The following is a 21,036-nucleotide window of genomic DNA, read 5'->3' as shown; positions in this document are numbered from 1 at the left end:
GTTAGAGGAGAGCGAAGGTCCGATAAATCGAAGGAGTCAGTCGAGGCCTCAGTACCTGAAGCGGGTGAGGAAACAGCACCGGCAATAGGTACAGAGGCATGAGGAATGTCTGAAGAGTGGTCCAAAGACGAGGCGGGGTCAGAACGGGGTGCGGTATCAAGAAGGGGCCCGGGGGTACCAGGTTCATGGACTAGGGCTGCCATGGTTAGGTTACTTCTTTCTTTTTGTTTTTAAGAAAAAAAAAGAAAGAAGAAAAGAAAATAAAAATAAAAAAAAGAATAAAAAAAGGGGGACCGGGGAGGGATAGTTCCTAGGAGGAATGAAAGGGCCAGAAATCTCCCTCTGCGCCCAAGAGGACCTCAGCACCGCAAGTAGCGCAGATGCAGCATGGAACCCGTGCCATACCCTACCCATCATGCTAGTAAACTAACAATCCGGGATAGCAACCTCACATCTGCCGAGCTACCTCGGTGGACAAAAGAGAGGGCGGCCGGATATCCGCCACAAAGCATACCTCCTTCGGCCACCACCCCTGGAATCCGAAAGGTGGCTTCCAGAGATACACTCGTCGCCCGAAAGACACCCAAAGCTACTCCGGGATACCGGAGAGGGATCGGGACATCCCCAGGCGATCCAGATTCCACGGCAAACTACACCACCGCTAAGAACCTCAACGGAATGGGATGGACCCCGGTATCCTTTCCCCTACCTAGGAACTAGCGCGCCTGTGGGAGAAATCCCAAAGGACAAAAAGAGGAAGGGCAAAAGGGAGGGGTGGGGAGGAGGAGGAGGAGGAAAGGAAAAAGGGGAGGATGGGGAGGATGGGATAGGGGAGGGGAGATTGGGGGGTAATTAGGTTCGGTCTGAGGAAGAAGACCGATAGGTCTAATTCCTCAGACCAAGAGCCTCTTCACCACGCCAAGGAACCCCCCTTGAAGAGGTTTAACACCCGTATCGAATGCCAAAATCGGACAATGCCTCGCTTTGGCGTAAAAAAATTGGCTCGGATAACATCTAAAAACTCGGTTAGGAGCTTTCGTTCCGAACGTGTCAGCACTCACTCCGTGTAGCAGCCAGTGTGCCATTGTTTACAAAGCCAGTGAGGACGATTCCATGTGTACATGCGATAATATATTTTGTATTCCATTGTTTTTAGTGCTTGTCAGTGCTAAATAAGCCACCATGGGCTCCAAGAAAGATTCCAGTGTCAGCCCTATGGTAAAGAATATGCAAAGTACACATAATTTAAGAAAAAGTTTGTAGAAAAATATGAAAGTGGTGGTGGTAGAGGGTGGTAATGGTTGTGATGGTGGTAGAGGGTGGTAGTGATGGTGGTAGAGGGTTGTAGTGGTGGTAGTGTTTGTGATGGTGGTGGAGGGTGGTAGTGGTTGTGATGGTAGTAGAGGATGGTAGTGATGGTGGTAGAGTGGTAGTGATGGTGGTAGAGGGTGGTAGTGGTGGTGGTAGAGGGTTGTAGTGGTGGTGGTAGAGGGTTGTAGTGGTGGTGGTAGAGGGCTGTAGTGGTGGTGGTAGAGGGTGGTAGTGGTGGTGGTAGAGGGTGGTAGTGGTGGTGGTAGAGGGTGGTAGTGGTTGTGATTGTGGTAAAGTTTGATAAGGCATGGTGAGGCTGCCAGTTCTGACAAAAAAGAAGCTGAAAAATTTGTGCAGGACTTTTAGGGGGCACACAGAGACTGAAAATTAAAACCCCAAGTGTTCAATTTTGACAAAACAGGCCTGTTTAGGAAGAAAATGCCAAACAGGACCTACATTACTCAGGAGGAAAGGGCACTCCCAGGACAAAAGCCAGAAAAGGACTCGTTACCCGAAGTCTTTATGGAAGGGATTCCCCTTCCAAACAATAGAACACCTTCATCCTCTGCCCTCCTCCCATCTCATCACTCATCAACAGATCCACAATAAAGGTAAGTGTTGTTATTATCATTTTATTCTTCATGTATCATTGTTTTCTGTGTAGGGAAACATATATTTCATGTAAAAAACTATTTTGTTTAATACTTTTGGGTGTCTGGAACGGATTAACTGAATTTCCATTATTTCTCATGGGGGAAAAATTAATTCGGTTAAAGGCTAAATCGGTTAAAGCCTAGCTCTCTGGAACGGATTAAAGGTGTTAACCGAGGGTCCACTGTATAAAGATATACAGTGGAACCTCGGCTTATGAATTTAATCCATTCCGTGACCTTGTTTGTATCCCGATTTGTTCATATGCTGAGTCAATTTTCATCATTTAAATTAACTGAAATGGCATTAATCCGTTCCAGTGGAATTCCTGCTCTTAGGAGGCACGACAAAATATTTCAATATGATGTTAATATCAACTCTACGGCTTATTTATATATCACAATTCATCTAATTTCACCATCACTCAAGGAATGCACAACAGGTGCATCATTGTCAGTGTTCAGCATTCCTTCGATGTCAGCTTCCTGTAACTCCATTAGCACAGTCAAGATGAGTAAATAGAATTGTTAATGCTTATTGCTTGGGTACATTTATTGTTAGTGGGTTGGATCTGTGAAGGACCTGCCTAGTATGGGCCAATAGGCCTACTGCAGTATTCCTCCTTCCTTATGTTATTATGTATCCACAACACCAATCATACCCAGCCCCTCCCACTCATATATTTGTCCAATCTCTTTTTAAAGCTACCCAAGGTTCTATCAAAGCTAAAACCTTGGGTAGTTTCAAATTTAGGTTGGATAAATACATGAGTGAGAGGGGTTGGATATGAGTGGGACTTGCACACGAGTAAATAGAATTGTTAAAGCTTACTGCTTGGGTAGCATTTGTTAGTGGGCTGGATTTGTGAAGGACCTCCCAAGTATGGGCAAACAGGTCTGCTGCAGTGTATTATTATTAGTACATATGCATTATTATAATAATAATTATTATTATTAATTTAGGGAAGTGGAGCACAAATCAATTATCAAGAGCCCCTCCCCAAGGAACCTCCCTTGAGGGGGAAGTTCGCATCCTGAAATATCATCCATATCCAGAAGCAAAAAATCGATCAAGTGACTGTTCATATCCTGAAAAATTTGCATGGTGGGGCATTTGTAAGCTGTGGTTCCACTGTATAACAAATCCCTCCAAACTGCCAATACCTCAAACCCCTCCTTTAACCCCTTGACTGTCGCAACCCCCAATCCTGAGGTGTCTCCTGGTGTCGCAAAATTTCAAAAATTTAACCCCTTCAGGGTCCAAGGCCCAAACCTGAAGTGGTGCCCCAGTGTCCAAAAATTTTCAAAAAAAAAAATTTGTTATTTTTTCTAATGAAATGGTAGAGAATCTTTTTGTGAAGGTAATAAAACAAAAAGTACGAAATTTGACAGAAAATTGACGAAATTATGCTCTTGCGAATTTTGATGTGTCAGCGATATTTACGAATCGGCAATTTTGCCGACTTTGACTCCCAGTTTAGGCCAATTACATTATTCCAGTCAACCAAATTCTTAGCTATTTCACTAGTATTACTTCTATTCTATCGATTGAGCACAAGAAATCGTCAAGTCAACTGTTTCAACTACAAAATAAAGTGATCGGAAATTGTTAATTTGGCCAATTTAACACAAAGTTCAAAATATTCCAATTTCAAAATGGGGTCCAGAAAAAACAATGTACATATTCCTGGAACTAAACTAATGTTTCCTCTGTTCATTAGTTACATTCTGAGGCTTTACAAATAAATTCCATTTTGATTTTTTATTCACATAATGAATTTTTATTCACACCAAAAAATAGAAGATTTACTGTTATGCAATACTGTAATAATTGTATAAATATCATCACCATATTTGTGAATGTATATTAGACCCACCAGCTGGAGTGTATTAGATGTGTGAGGTCGTTTGTTTACTCTCGAATATCGGCAAAAATTTAACATTTCTGCTACTTTGAGCTCAGTTTCAAGCCATTTCCAGTGCTAAAACCAATCAAAATCATCTCTGTAATATGTCTTCCATTCTATCAAATGAGACCAAGAAATCGCAAATACAACTATAAAAAACATACAAAAACCACTGCAAAGTCGCTGTTTTAATCGAAAAATCATGATTTCAGTTTTTTCTCTCCTTATACACAGTGTGCTGCAGGATCTATTTTATGTGGTGCACACATACCACAGATGTATTCTCTCATATCGAGGCCCAAATGTACCACTCACAGTTTATCAGAGTGAGCTGAGCTCATGACGTAGATCTACGGTTTGGACCCTGAACGTAAAGCCGTAGATCTACGGGACGGACCCTGAACGTAAAGCCGTAGATCTACGGGACGGACCCTGAAAGGGTTAAAAAAAAATTCTTATGAAATGATAGAGAATCTTTTCCCGGTTGTAATGACACCAAAAAAAAAAATTTGATGGAAAACTGATGGAATTACGCTCTCGCGAAGTTAGCGACCTCGGCGATATTTACAAATCGGCGATTTCGCCCACTTTGAGCCCTACTTTTGGCTAATTCCATTGTTCCAGTTGACCAAACTCATAGCTATTTCTTTAGAACTCCATTTTTTCTATTGAATGAGTACAAGAAACTGCCCATTTACAGATTTTAACTACCCAATAACGTGGTCAGAAATTTGCAATTTGGCCAATTTCACGAAAATTAAAAAATATGACAATTTCAAAATAAGGTCCAGAATGAACAATGCAGACATTCCTGGCTCTAAAATAACATTTTCTTTGTTCATCAGTCACGTTTCCAGGCCCCTCTGATATTACTCTTGCTTTCTATTTTGAATTTTTATTCAAAAAAAAAAAAAAATAGAAGATTTACTGTTATGCAGACTACTGCAATATTGTAATAATTGTACAAGTAATGTCAACCCATTCATGACTGCATATCAGAATGGCTAGTTGGACATTTATTGGATAATGACAACATTTGTTTACTTTTAAACATCGGCAAAAATCAAACATTTCCCCTACTTAGCTCCATTTCCAGGTTCTTTTTATAGTAAAACCAATCAAAATCACCTCTATTTCTATAATATGTTTTCCATTCTATCAAATGAGACCAAGAAAATGAGAATATAACCATAAATACTATGCGAAAATAGACCACAAAGTCGGCATTTTAATAAAAAAAAAACGGTCGTAGTTTTTTTTTTCTCATTATGCACTGCATGCTGCAGGATTTTTTTATATGGTGCACACTGACCACACAGACCCATTCTCTCATATGTGGGCCTACCAGCTTTCTCCTGCTCGATTTGAAGCCGCTAGAATTTATGAGTATATATACGTCAAACACTGTACCTCGTAAGATGTATATATACGACCAAAACAGTCAAAGGGTTAAAGCGCAGCCATTGTACTTTCCATTTCCAGTACTCAAGTCCGGCTATATAAAAATAACCGGTTTCCTTGAATCCCTTCACTAAATATTACCCTGCTCACACTACAACAGCTCGTCAGGTCCCAAAAAAACATTCATCTCCATTCACTCCTATCTAACACGCTCACGCACGCTTGCTGGAAGTCCAAGCCCCTTGCCCACAAAACCTCCTTCACCCCCTCCCTCCAACCTTTTCAAGGATGGCCCCTACCCCACCTTCCTTCCCCTACAGATTTATATCCTCTCCATGTCATTCTTTGATCCATTCTCTCTAAATGACCAAACCACCTCAACAACCCCTCTTCAGCCCTCTAATACTTTTATTAACTCCATATCTTCTCCTAATTTCCACACTCTGAATTTTCTGCATAATATTTACACCACACATTGCTCTTAAACAGGACATCTCCATTGCCTCCAACCGCCTCGTCACTGCAGCATTTACAACCCAAGCTTCACACCCATACAAGAGAATTGGTACCACTATACTTTCATACATTCCCTTCTTTGCCTCCATAGATAACGTTTGTTGTCTCCACATATACCTCAACACACCACTAGCCTTTTTTCCTTCATCAATTCTATATTTGTGTTTTTTTTTTATTAGCACACTGGCCAATTCCCACCAAGGCAGGGTGGCCCGAAAAAGAAAAACTTTCACCATCATTCACTCCATCACTGTCTTGCCAGAAGGGTGCTTTACACTACAGTTTTTAAACTGCAACATTAACACCCCTCCTTCAGAGTGCAGGCACTGTACTTCCCATCTCCAGGACTCAAGTCCGGCCTGCCAGTTTCCCTGAATCCCTTCTTAAATGTAACTTTGCTCACACACTCCAACAGCACGTCAAGTATTAAAAACTATTTGTCTCCATTCACTCCTATCAAACATGCTCACGCATGCCCGCTGGAACTCCAAGCCCCTCGCACGCAAAACTTCCTTTACCCCCTCCAACCTTTCCTAGGCCGACCCCTACCCCACCTTCCTTCCGCTACAGACTGATACACTCTTGAAGTCATTCTGTTTCGCTCCATTCTCTCTACATGTCCGAACCACCTCAGTAAACCTTCCTCAGCCCTCTGGACAACAGTTTTGGCAATCCCACACCTCCTCCCAACTTCCAAACTACGAATTCTCTGCATTATATTCACACCACACATTGCCCTCAGACATGACATCTCCACTGCCTCCAGCCTTCTCCTCGCTGCAACATTCAGCACCCATGCTTCACACCCATATAAGAGCGTTGGTAAAACTATACTCTCATACATTCCCCTCTTTGCCTCCAAGGACAAAGTTCTTTGTCTCCACAGACTCCTAAGTGCACCGCTCATCCTTTTCCCCTCATCAATTCTATGATTCAGCTGTTAGCTAAATTCCATCACATTACCAAACCAAGCCATAACTTTCAGCATGCTAATTTAGTTTATATATAACAAGTGATATGTGAACAGTAATATAATGGATAGCTGTTGAGTTTACCGTTAAATGACTTTCAACATATTTATACTATTATTATTTTGCGAAACATTTTTTGCATTTGGTAGAGAGGTGGTTGGAGAGGGTAAAAATACTCCTGGTAACAGTGATGTGTACAGGGCATCCAAGAGAAATTTTGCAAGGCAGAACAAGACTGCTTTGGGGCCCCTGGGGGCCGACTGAGGCCCCCAGTCTAAGGGAATTTTACATAATTATTTTTCTACATAAACTAAAAATAGTCAAAATTACCAAAATAAATCAAATGAAAAAATCAAAATAATACATCTATGGCTATGGGGCCCCTTCAGAGTTACAGCCGGGACCAGACCAATGTACCGGCTGAACCCCTCCCCCTTCACAGGCCCTGGATGTGTGTATAATGTACGAGTATTCTAAGAATGTTTATACAACTAAACAAACTTTTATGTGTTTTGCTTTACAGCATAAATATGTTGATTACCATATCACACTTTGGCAACCACTAGCAAGAAAGAGGCAAGGTAGATATTAAACCTCAGAGAAAGGGAGCCAGTTTGATCAAAATATTGTGTGTACCCATCAAGGGCAATGATTATCTTAACATTAGATGCTCTTGTTTAAGACTGAAATACATATAATTATTCCTGTATGCACTAAGAACAGTAATAAATCTAAATACAGATGCTCCTCACTTTATGATGGTTCGACTTACGATATTTTGACTGTACAATGGTGCGATAGCAATGCACATTCTGTAGTTATCAAGATTTTATTGCTTGGGAGACAGCTTGAATTGGAAAGGGATGAAGTTCTTCATAAATCTGTTGGTACTGAGACTGGTATTTAGTTACAGTAATCACTCATTTCCTTATTCAGTGTCAGTATTTATTAATTCATTTATTTACAGCCTCTCCTCACCAAGCAATGGACTTGTTTACCGACAACTCGGACTGGCGACAGGCTCTCTGACCAGACCAGTATACATACCTAAATAATGTATATTAGAGCTGATTTCCTCTATTCTGTTTATTACAATATACAATACACTATCATAAAATTTCAAAATATATCAGAAATGTTATAAATCATGCAAAGATGATATTAAAACAATATCAAAGATGGTTGACACAAACCCACTACCATTATAGTATGCTCCTCACTTAGTGACAAATTTATTTACTGATGTGGTCTTAGGAATGGAACTCTGTAGTTATGCGAGGAGAAGCTGTACTTATCTATCATGTTCATATTCGACTTATGATATTTTCAACTTACGATGGGCTCATCGAAACATACGCCGAGGAGCACCTATAGCTGTGACATCCTATAATTAACCATTACGCACTTGGGGTGACAAATGGATTTATGTGTAGCTATGCATCTGCAACTTTCTAACGAGCATTTATTAGTTGTAATATTGCAAGTATTAATAAACAACAGAGTTATACCTGTATCACAATTGTAATACAGATTAGGAATGTACTGAATAAATAGAAGAGAAAATTGCACAGCCTTGAATGTGTGCTTGCTTAGCACACTATGTACGGCACAGAAAATAATGCTTATCTTAGTATTCAAAATTTAATCTTTGGAAATTAATAGCACCGTTATTTTTCATGCTAAGTGCATGATTTTTTCAGTGAATGTCTATAAGGGGCCATCCTGAATATTTTTAATAAACCAAGTACAGTTTTGATTTTCGGTTGTCTAATTATTCAATGAAAAATAACTGATTTGATAATTTATTGCATTTTAGGCATGTTAAAAATACATTATTTCAACTACTATATATATTACTGAATGATTTTACTGTGTAGGACAATTCAGCGAGATATTCCGTCGAGATTAAAAATGGCAATTAACACTCGAGAATGCAAGGACGTGATAACTAGCACATTTATTAAGAAGACCTTTTGCCCATCAGGGATTTTATCAATGAGAGAGAACAGTAAACAGAATATTCAGTGGTATAGTGGGTCAAGTGAGCAGGTGTTAAAGGAGTTGGAGGGCAAAGCTAGGTGATGGTAGCATTCTTAGAGAGATGTTAACAAGTATTTTAGAGGTTATACAACTACCTGCATTTTTAGTGATGGTCTTGGTAACAGTGATGAGAGCAAATTTTAAATAGCATCTGCAACATAGGCCTGATTCTTCCATGACAAACCAGGCATTTTGTATGCTCATGAGATTGTTGTGGATGCTGCACCGACTGGTGCAGGCATTGTTCAAGTCATTCCTTTGGCAAGTGCACTTATATTAATTTATGCATTATTTGAGGTTCCTAGTTTTTTCCTCCCACATACAGCTGGAATGTGAGTAAAGTACCATTTATGAAAGGATTCAGGGAAGTCAGTTGGCCAAACTTGAGTCCTGGAGGTGGAAAGTGCAGTGCATGCACTCTGAAAGAAGTGTGGGAATATTTGCAGTTTTGAACTGTAGCACTGGAACCCCTCTGGCAAGACAGTAACCGATGATGAATGTTTCTTGTTTAGGTCACCCTGCCTCAGTGGGAAATGGCTGATGTTAAAAAAAAAAAATGTATAGTTTGCCACATGCCACATATGGGATAGTGTGTTTCATGTTCCTCTTTGCTAATGGGCTCTTAATAGTATGTAATGGAAGTCATGCAGACTGTATGGGTCTTACTCCTAGGAATAAGTTGTGGATGCTCTTAGAAACATGTCTAAGTGGGAGAACAATGTACTACTCAGAGTCTACTTTTGTCTAGTGGAGAGGAAAAGAGTTTAACAGCCTTTCATCTACTACAACCGATGATTTATTTTAACAAGGGGTCATATAACGCTAGGGAATGGGAAGCACTAATTTTCCATCCAAAGTAGGGAAGTGCAAGTTCAGTTTTTTGGATCAAGATCCCTTTACCTTTACCCTTGAGGGGACAATCAGACAATTGTTGATAAAATGTGTTGAATATTGCAGCTTGAAAAATATCCTATGCATATACTGTAATGGCATTCTTCTTCAAGTAAGACAGCCCGAGATTTTATAAGATCTCAAATAAAAATCCATGTCCTGATGTGCTAGTGTAGTAAATCATCCTTGATCATAGATTTTCATTAGACTATGAAATCCAATTTATGATCATACTGTATCCATGGTGAACTTGATGAAGACTTCCACAGGGTTTATGCTAAGACGAGGGGTTGTACATGCCAAGACGAGGGTTTGTAAATGCTAAGAAGAGGGGTTGTGTACGCTAAGACGAGGGGTTGTATATACTACTACTAAGACATGGGGTTGGATATGCTGAGACAAGGGGCTGTATATGCTGAGACAAGGGGTTGTATATGCTGAGATGATGGGTTGCATAAGGACTTCTGGACAATTACTAGGATGTCATCTACATAACTTAGCCATTTTATCTCTCTGGGGATGTATGGTACCAGTCTTTCCTCCTTCAGGTGTTCCATATACAGGTTAGCCATGACTGAATTATGTGGTAAGTCAATGGCCATTTCATACAACAGCCAGTACACCAAAAGAGTAACTGTTAAATATACAGCTCAATTAATCACTGGTTCTTAGCAAAGTCATGACCTCTAATGTTCACCAAAACCTTACTCTTACAAACTTCATATTGTGACAACAGTAAGCAGAGCATGATAGGATACCAAGACAATCAACATCTAAACATACTCTCTCCCACCATGACATTAAAGCAATCTGCCTCCAGAGTTCACAAGAGTAAACCAGAACTTAACCTTATTATAATACAAAAGAACAACAACTACTACAGTGACATTAATTTTCAGAAGGGTTCTGTCTAGGGTTTAATCACAGCCATAGCTAAACCCCTAAACCCTATTCTTCTACACTGTTACCTAGCTGCATTGTATATAGTGACCAAAGATGACTCCACTGTCACACAGCTGACAAAGGGTAAAGAGTGAGATTCTAGACTTGCTGTGTGACAAGAACACATACCAGGCTCTCTCTAACCATGATTCAGAGAATTACAAAATTTTTCATTATCCAAACTAAGAAAATTCTGAAAATGCTCTGAACAGTAAGAGTTCTCTTCAATTACTCCCCTACAACCTGAGGACTGCCCACATGTATGGTCTACCCAAGACCCACAAACCAGGAGTTCCTCTCAGAGGTATCTCCTTGGGAACTGGTAGCATGCTATATAAGCTACAACACACATATATATATGCCCTCATCAAAACACACTGGTGATGATCTTAAACAAAACTAAGGACATTAATGTTAAAAGCAAAAAATTTACTAGTTATGACATTACCTAACTATTGACCAGGATTCCAGCCTCCCTCTTACAACCAGTGATTTTAATGTAAGTGAGCTGTGTATCAACTTCAACTACTTCTCTTTAAGTGACTATGTATTCATATGGAATGGCCATGACTCACCATATAATGCAGTCATAGTCAACTGTCATATGGAGCACCTGAAGGAAAGAATGAAGTCATACATCCCCAGAGAAAACATGGGTATGTTACCTGGATGACATCTTAGCATCAACTCCATCAAATCTTCCAAGTTCACAAATGTAACAGAATAATTGCCTTCCCTTTCTTGATGTTTTACTTTGAAAATATGACCAAAAATCATATTTCAAAATCTGCAGAAAATGCTTGATATGGATATTCAACTACAATATCAATGGATTTTATTCAGGATTAGACAAGACAAGATTTTGTTCGGATTTTTAACCTTGCAGGGTTAGCTACCCATGATAACCCAAGAAAGGCAGTGTGTCATCGAGGACTGTCTTATTTCCATTGAGATCCTCAATCTTGTCTCCCAGGATATGACCCACACCAGTTGACTAACACCCAGGTACCTATTTGCTGCTAGGTGAACAGGAGAGTAGGTGTAAGGAAACGCGTCAAAATGTTTCTACCCCACCGGGAATCGAACCCGGGCCCTCTGTATGTGTGAAGCAAGAGCTTTGCCAGCCAGGCCACGGGGTCACTCAAGAGCTTACATAATCTTTAGACCCACCTTCCTCGAAGACTAATGCAGTTATACATATAGGACCAATCCAATCTACAATACCTAGCACATTTCATTGATGATTGTAGAAGAAAGTTTTTCCACACTACTAGACACACTTCCTAATGGTACATTGTTCTCTGAGAACATCCCCAACTTTGCTGCTAAATTTAAGACTTGCACAGCCAGCACATGAAACTATTAAAAATATTAACAAAGGGCAACACAGTGGATTCAATGCTAGTATTTACACCATCCACACATATGGCATGTGATAAACCATACATAAGGGAAACATCTAGGAGCTTCAAAAAATACAGTAACAAGCAAATACTTAAAAATACCTGCATCATACCTCTCAACACCTACAATCATCTCATTATCAATCAAGATGCCAGGTTTGAGTTGCAGATGCAGTTTAGAATCTGCTCTCATCACTACTACCAACACAACTGCCCAAATTCACATGACACTTTTATGATCTCTGAATACTTGCCAAACACATATTACCTAAGCAGAACACTGACATCACCCAGCTCTGCCCTGCAACCTATGAAACACCTTACCTCACCCATTATATATACAGAGTACTCCATATTCTATTCATTGTGCTGGATTTTTAAAGTTCCTGGTGGGTAAAAGATCTTTTTGATATATGTCCTAGTTACCACAAGAGTCTTCCAGACATTATGTTTAAAGTGTTATCATATTCAGCATACAAGTGCTTTTCTGTAATTTTTAATTTTCGAAGTTTTTGCCGTGTATGTATACATCAACGGCTTTTTCCAATTTTTCTCCAAAAGAATATGTTATTCTGGATGGTGGGTCTAGGCAAAGGAGTCCCTTCGTACGTAAATAAATCTGAAGAAACTAACTTTTTATTTTTTTATACCAGTATTATTTCCTAAAAATGCACATATGCCAGAACTATTACAAAATGCCTGTGGGGGAGCCATGATTAAACTTCTTAAAATTTGTCTTTTAAATGGATAGCCGCTCTTATTAAATATGCTTGCCCATTACTACAGTTTTTCTTTAGGCAAATTTAAAGCCATCTTGATACAGTCTGCATGGAAAATATTAATGTGTATGGGATTAACTACCAATTTAATCAGTTGACAATAAAATGTAAAATTTCTACTGGTCTGAGTTTTGAACAATAACACATTAACATCCTTAATTACTTGAGCTTTTCATGCACCATCTTTCTCAAAACAGAAAAATTTAAATTAAAAAACAAAAGCTTCCATTTATGTAATTACTCTCAATTAATAACATAACTAATATTGTATACCTAAAACTAACTTTTGGTTTCCTAATGCCTGTAGTAAGACTCATTCCTTAAGACAGGGAAATTAACAAGACATAGGTCCAAATTTTGTTCACCTGACCAACAGCGTGTCATTATCGTAACATCACAACATTCAAACAAGTTTCAGTAGCATTTATTTCACTTTAATTGTACTTTACCATAGTGTATCCAACAGGTTCCAAGCAGCCTGTACCAAACATACTTAAGAAAAAAAAATATATAGGTATATATATACGTATATATAAAAAATGTAAAGGATCTTGCCATGAAATGGGTACTCACACCAATTTTAACTGAATATTGTACTATGTAACAAAATTTGTAATTATGAAAGACACTAAAAAACAGTCTTCCTCTCTCTAATGAATGAAATTAAAAAATGGTGTGCAGCTCAATACCTTTCCTGGATTTTTAACAATATGGAAACTGATAAATTTAGCACTTAATATCTAAAGTAAATTTAAGGTTTCCTTTATGCAGTTATATCTTATTTTGTAATAACTGACAGAACAAAAGGTAAACTGATCATTCATTTTCTGTCTTAATGCAACTAACATATGACACTGTTAGAGATCTCTGTTAAATTGATTATAATTTATGGCAAAAATATCCTACACTGGCCAGATAATAAACTTGTATTTCTCCAATAAAATAATGCATATTGCATCAAGTTAAATCATAAAGAAACCTTATATATTTTGTGTTTCCTATAATTTTTGCCACACTGAATGCAGAAAAAAGGACCAGTGCTATTACAATAAATTAGTTCTTACTTACTAATGAGTAGATGTAACATTTCTAATAAAATAAAATAAATACACCAGTGATTCTTTGTTATTTAACTAATTTTTGCTAAACAATCATAGAAGCATTTACTATAACTATCCTTGCTTTTCTATATGGACACTGACTAAAAGAAAATAGGAATATGACATAACTTGCATTTGACTATACCTTCCATTAATTCCAAGTTCTTATCATAATTGTAACAAAGATTCCAGAAATGCAGAAACATAACTCTAAACACAATCCGATAAGAAAAATGCATGTTATATATTTCTCAATAGAGTAATTCAAATATCAGACTCCATTCATAATAAGTTCATCGAGGCACACTATCACTAAAGTATGGGAGTCCTTTCCAACTGGAAATGCCAAAACAACTGTACTCTACTTATAAACATAAAAAATCAAAGGTTCACTACTTATCAATTGTAGTAAGCCTGCAGCTTAAGCTAATAGTAAATGTATCATGGTCAACTAATATTTCTGCTTACTTGGTAAAAAATTACAAAGAATCTAATCCTTTGAAACTTATCTCATTAAAAGAATCCACAAGCTTCACACTAACTTCATTCACTCAATAGATATGACACATCAATTATCACATATAACATTTCTTCAACATTATATACCTATAATCTTCCTCAAATCCTCAACTATCAATAGTTGTCATGAAGTCCTCTGTGATAATGGCTTGGACGATATAATTATGTACGATATTGCACTCACACACAAGCAGACGGTCACCAAGCAGCTTTCCACCATAAAACCAACGCTGACGACTGCCATTCAGGTTCTCTTGAATCTGGAAAAGATCATAGCTTATAACTGCAGTAACATCATAAAAATCCTAAACAGCCACTGATATGGTGTCAGTAACAGTAGCCTAGCTATACCACATTACAAAAAACATTTATTTATACTGTATTCATAATTAAATTTCTCTTTTAAAGCAACTTATTAACTTTAGAAATAAGCATCCTTTGAAATTCTTCTTAAAATTTATACAGCCAGTGGTTAGGTTAGGTAAGTACTATAAATCATCATTAAGCAGATTCAATATGAGGTATACTATACAGTACAGTTCAGTGTGTGTGGTGTGAACATCATGCAGAGAACTTGGAGTGCAGAAATCGATAGGCAATGTTGGGTGACCAAGGGAATAATTTCATGAAATGAGGAGTGATTGCTAGCATGTAGAGTAGGTAGGTAGTTGTTGATTATTGATGAATGATTGATGGATTGATTGATGGATTGATGGATTGATGGATGGATTGATGGATGGATTGATGGATGGATTGACGGATTGATGATGATGATGAAGAATAACAGAAAAAGGCACAATACCGTGACTGGAACGATACACAAATAACCCGCACATAAAAGAGAGAAGCTTACGACGACGTTTCGGTCCGACTTGGACCATTGACAAAGTCACACTAACCAGAAGTGGAGCAGGACGGCTATATATGGGCAGGAAGAGGTGGTGGTAGTAGTAGTAGTACAAGAATGGTATATAATACCGACAAGATGAAATTAAGACACATGCGCAACACCCGGGCATCCCTATCGTAGACGTTTCGCCATCCAGCCAGCCACTGGATGGCAAAATGTCCACAACAAAGACAACCAGACGCCGCACATGTGTCTTAATTTCATCAGTAGTTGTAGTAGTAGTAGTAGTAATAGTAGTAGCAGAGGTAGTAGTAGTGGTAGAAGTGGGAAATAAGGAGGACGAGCCAGTCAAATACAAAGGAAGGGGAGCACTGCAAGAGAGCTAGGTGCCCACTGAGGGAGAGCAAGCACACAGAGGTGGGTGAAAGGGGAAGTGGTGAAATAAATGAAGAAGGAACAGAAACACGAGACAGAAGAGAGAAAGACAACCCAGAGGAGAAAAGGAAAGAGGAAAGGGGAAGAGGGAGAAGAAGAAAAAGAAAAAGAAAAAATGAGGAGTCAGGTTAAGTCACGGGTGTTCTGAAGTTTGGAGCATTTTACAATGTAGTGGGAGAGGAAGGCATCTACAGAGACGAAGCCAGGGCTAAGGTTCATACAAGGAAAGTTGTGTATTAGAGAGGATTCAACTAGACGGCGACTGTTCGAGTTGGAAGTAGGGAAGACAGTTTTAGCAGAAGACCAGTCAATAGGATGGCTATGATCTCTGACGTGACAGAAAAGAGCATTGTTAGTGTCGGCAAGCCTAACACTATTTTTGTGCTCCCTAAGTCTGTCAGAAAGAGATCGACCAGTTTCTCCCAAGTATTGAAGAGGACAGGAGGAGCAAGAAATAGAGTAGACACCAGGAACATGTGGCATGTACATTCACTACTTTTCCTATCATGCTTCCCCTGTCAAGAAAAGTGTTCTTATCTCCCTCTTTCTCCGTGCCCTCCGCATCTGTGATCCTCAGTTCCTTCCAGCAGAAATTTCCACTCTTCATAATTCGTTTTCCCGTCTTGGCTACCCTTCCCATTTCATAGACTCTGCCCTCTCATGTGCTAAACGCAATTTCTTCTCTCCCAAACTCTCTACTCCTGGGAACTCTTCTATCCTCTGCGTTCCCTACATTTCCGGTCTTTCTAATCTCAACAATTCTTTCCGTCCCTTAGACATCAAGCTTACCTTCCGCCAGACAAACACTCTTCGCACTAATCTCGTTCATAGCTCTCCTCCCTCTACAGATGTTCCTGGTGTCTACTCTATTTCTTGCTCCTCCTGTCCTCTTCAATACTTGGGAGAAACTGGTCGATCTCTTTCTGACAGACTTAGGGAGCACAAAAATAGTGTTAGGCTTGCTGACACTAACAATGCTCTATTCTGTCACGTCAGAGATCATAGCCATCCTATTGACTGGTCTTCTGCTAAAACTGTCTTCCCTACTTCCAACTCGAACAGTCGCCGTCTAGTTGAATCCTCTCTAATACACAACTTTCTTTGTATGAACCTTAGCCCTGGCTTTGTCTCTGTAGATGCCTTCCTCTCCCACTACATTGTAAAATGCTCCAAACTTCAGAACACCCGTGACTTAACCTGACTCCTCATTTTTTCTTTTTCTTCTTCTCCCTCTTCCCCTTTTCTTTTCTCCTCTGGGTTGTCTTTCTCTCTTTGTCTCGTGTTTCTGTTCCTTCATTTATTTCACCACTTCCCCTTTCACGCACCTCTGTGCACTTGCTCTCTCTCAGTGGGCACCTAGCTCTCTTGCAGTGCTCCCCTTCCTTTGTATTTGACTGGCTCGTCCCCCTTATTTCCCACTTCTTCTTATGAAATTAAGACACATGTGCAGCATCTGGTTGTCTTTGTTGTGGACGTTTCGCCATCCAGTGGCTGGCCGGATGGCGAAACGTCTACGACAGGGATGCCCGGGTGTTGCGCATGTGTCTTAATTTCATCTTGTCGGTATTATATACTATTCTTGTACTACTACCTCCACCTCTTCCTGCCTATATATAGCCGTCCTGCTCCACTTCTGGTTAGTGTGACTTTGTCAATGGTCCAAGTCGGACTGAAACATCGTCGTAAGGTTCTCTCTTTTATGTGCGGGTTATTTGTGGAGGAGGAGGAGGAGGAGGAGGAGGAGGAGGAGGAGGAGGAGGAGGAGGAGGAGGAGGAGGAGGAGGAGGAGGAGGATGAGGAGGAGGAGGATGAGGAGGAGGATGAGGAGGAGGATGAGGAGGAGGATGAGGAGGAGGATGAGGATGATGATGAGGATGATGAGGATGATGATGAGGATGATGAGGATGATGATGAGGATGATGATGAGGATGATGATGAGGATGATGATGAGGATGATGATGAGGATGATGATGAGGATGAGGATGATGATGATGATGATGATGATGAGGATGAGGAGGATGAGGAGGATGAGGAGGATGAGGAGGATGAGGAGGAGGAGGAGGATGATGATGATGAGGATGATGAGGAGGAGGAGGAGGATGAGGAGGATGAGGATGATGATGATGATGAGGAGGATGATGAGGAGGAGGAGGAGGATGAGGAGGAGGAGGAGGAGGAGGAGGATGATGATGATGATGATGATGATGATGATGATGAGGATGATGATGAGGATGATGAGGATGATGAGGATGAGGAGGATGAGGAGGAGGAGGATGATGATGATGAGGATGATGAGGAGGAGGAGGAGGATGAGGAGGAGGAGGAGGAGGAGGAGGATGATGAGGATGATGAGGATGATGAGGATGATGAGGATGATGAGGAGGAGGAGGAGGAGGAGGAGGAGGAGGAGGAGGATGATGAGGAGGATGATGAGGAGGATGATGAGGAGGATGATGAGGAGGAGGATGATGATGAGGATGATGAGGATGATGAGGATGATGATGAGGATGATGATGATGAGGATGATGAGGATGATGAGGATGATGAGGATGATGAGGATGATGATGAGGATGATGAGGATGATGATGAGGATGATGAGGATGATGATGAGGATGATGAGGATGATGATGAGGATGATGATAATGATGATGATAATGATGATCAAGATGATATAGATGATCTAGATGATGATATATATGATATAGATGATACAGATGTAGATGATATAGATGATGATGATATAGATGATGATATAGATGATGATATAGATGATGCAGATGATATAGATGATGATGATGATATAGATGATGATATAGATGATGATGATATAGATGATGATGATGATATAGATGATGATGATATAGATGATGATGATGATGATGATGATGATGATGATATAGATGATGATATAGATGATGATGATATAGATGATGATGTACAAATCTAGGGTAGAAGGGGAGGTGGTGGGGTTATCCCAGGAATGGTTGGTTGGAGGGGAGTACAAGAGGAATAGAATGACATGATCTAACTGCAAGCACTTAGTTCATGAGATGTCCCTCGCTAGATCTGGAACATAGCAGAGCTTTGGTAGTAGCAAACTTAATTGCTACTACCAACACAAAGCAACAGAACCATCTCAACTACTCCAAGCTGATTCCTTGCTACATGACACTGTTATTAGATGACCTGAAGCCTTCACTTCATCTTCACCAATGACCTGTTTTCTTTAGTATAGTTTAGTATAGCTTGTTAGATTTAACCCTTTGACTGTCGTGGCCGTATATATACGTCTTACGAGGTACCGTGTTTGACGTATATATACTCATAAATTCTAGCGGCTTCAAATCAAGCAGGAGAAAGCTGGTAGGCCCACATGTGAGAGAATGGGTCTGTGTGGTCAGTGTGCACCATATAAAAAAAATCCTGGAGCACGCAGTGCATAATGAGAAAAAAAAAACTCCGACCGTTTTTTTAATTAAAATGCGAACTTTGTGGTCTATTTTCGTATAGTATTTATGGTTGTATTCTCGTTTTCTTGGTTTCATTTGATAGAATGGAAAACATATTATAGAAATAGAGGTGATTTTGATTGATATTACTATAAAAAGAACCTAGAAATGGAGCTCAAAGTAGGGGAAATGTTTGATATTTGCCAATGTTCAAAAGTAAACAAATGATGCCATTTTTGTCCAATAAATGTCCAACTAGCCATTCTAATATGCAGTCATGAATGGGTTATGTTATTTACACAATTATTACAGTATTGCAGTAGTCTGCGTAATAGTAAGTCTTCTATTTTTTGTTTGAATAAAAATTCAAAATAGAAAGCAAGAGTAATATCAGAGGGGCCTGGAGACATGACTGATGAGCAAAGAAAATGTTATTTTAGAGCCAGGAATGTCTGCATTGTTCATTCTGGACCTTATTTTGAAATTGTCATATTTTTTAGTTTTCGTGAAATTGGCCAAATTGCAAATTTCTGACCACATTATTAGGTAGTTGAAATTGGTAAATGGGCAGTTTCTTGTACTCAATCGATAGAAAAAATGGAGTTCTAAAGAAATAGCTATGAGTTTGGGCGACTGGAACAATGGAATTAGCCGAAAATAGGGCTCAAAGTGGGCGAAATCGCCGATTTGTAAATGGCGCCGAGGTCACTAACTTCGCGAGAGCATAATTCCGTCAGTTTTCCATCAAATTTCGTTTTTTTTTGGTGTCATTACAATCGGGAAAAGATTCTCTATCATTTCATAAGAAAAAATAATTTTTTTTTTTTAAATTTTGCGACACCAGGAGACACCTCAGGATTGGGGGTTGCGACAGTCAAAGGGTTAATATAGTTTGTTAGATTATGTATTGGTGAATAAAAGGTTGATGGGTAGGCTTCAGGATGTACATGTTTACAGAGGGGCAACTGATATATCAGATCATTATTTAGTTGTAGCTACAGTTAGAGTAAGAGGTAGATGGGACAAAAGGAAAATGGCAACAATAAGTAAGAGAGGTGAAAGTTTAGGGTGAGATGTAAGCAACTTTTGGCAGAAAAGTGGGCTAGTGCAAGTATGGGTAGTGCAGGGGAAGGGGGCTTGAAGAGGGATGGGATAGTTTTAAAAATGCAGTATTAGAATGTAGGGCAGAAGTTTGTGGTTATAGGAGGATGGGTGCAGGAGGAAAGAGGAGTGATTGGTGAAATGATGAGGTAAAGGGTGCGATAAAAGAGAAGAAGGTAACTCATGAGAGACTTTTACAAAGCAGAAGTGATATAAGAAGGGCAGAGTATATGGAGAGTAACAGAAAGGTGAAGAGAGTGATGAGAGAGTGCAAAAGGAGAGCAAATGATAGAGTGGGAGAGGCATTGTCAAGAAATTTTGCCGAGAATAAGAAAAAATTTTGGAGATAAACAAGTTAAGAAAGTTTAGGGAATGCATGGATTTGTCAATTAAAAACAGTAGGAGAATTAGCAGATGGGGAGTTGGAGGTATTAGGTAAATGGCGGGAATATTTTGAGGAACTTTTAAATGTCAATGAAGAAAGGGAAGCAGTAATTTCATGCACTGGCTAGGGAGGTATAACATCTTTTAACAGTGAAGAAGAGCAGGACATGAGTGTGGGGGAGGTGCGTGAGGCATTATGTAGAATGAAAGAGGGTGAAGCTATTTTTTTATACAATGTGAAATCAATTGTCAATCATTCCTCTGTAATATTTTGAGTCCTGTCCATGGGATAGGTATAAGGTGCATAAACTTGAAACAACAACTGTCCATAAATTATTATATGCACAAACAGGTTGAGAGAGAGAGTACAGTTTATATTAGAAATGA

The 21,036-nt window shown here is 39.4% G+C and overlaps 1 protein-coding gene across 4 annotated transcripts in view; it reads right to left on the bottom strand.

Moving 5' to 3' along the window:
- Window positions 1-14,348: 14,348 nt before the first annotated feature.
- Window positions 14,349-21,036, bottom strand: part of LOC128698989 (ubiquitin domain-containing protein 2) — a 44,390-nt gene continuing 37,702 nt past the window's right edge. For all 4 annotated transcript variants that reach the window (XM_053791489.2, XM_053791490.2, XM_053791492.2 and 1 more), the window contains one exon: window positions 14,349-14,690. In XM_053791489.2, coding sequence (XP_053647464.1) covers window positions 14,538-14,690 — 153 coding nt within the window. In that variant the 3' untranslated portion in view covers window positions 14,349-14,537. The remainder of the gene's footprint in view (window positions 14,691-21,036) is intronic.

Source organism: Cherax quadricarinatus, chromosome 55 (genome assembly GCF_038502225.1).
Source record: "Cherax quadricarinatus isolate ZL_2023a chromosome 55, ASM3850222v1, whole genome shotgun sequence".
Lineage (NCBI taxonomy): Eukaryota > Metazoa > Arthropoda > Malacostraca > Decapoda > Parastacidae > Cherax > Cherax quadricarinatus.
This window is presented reverse-complemented; position numbering and strand designations above follow the sequence as displayed.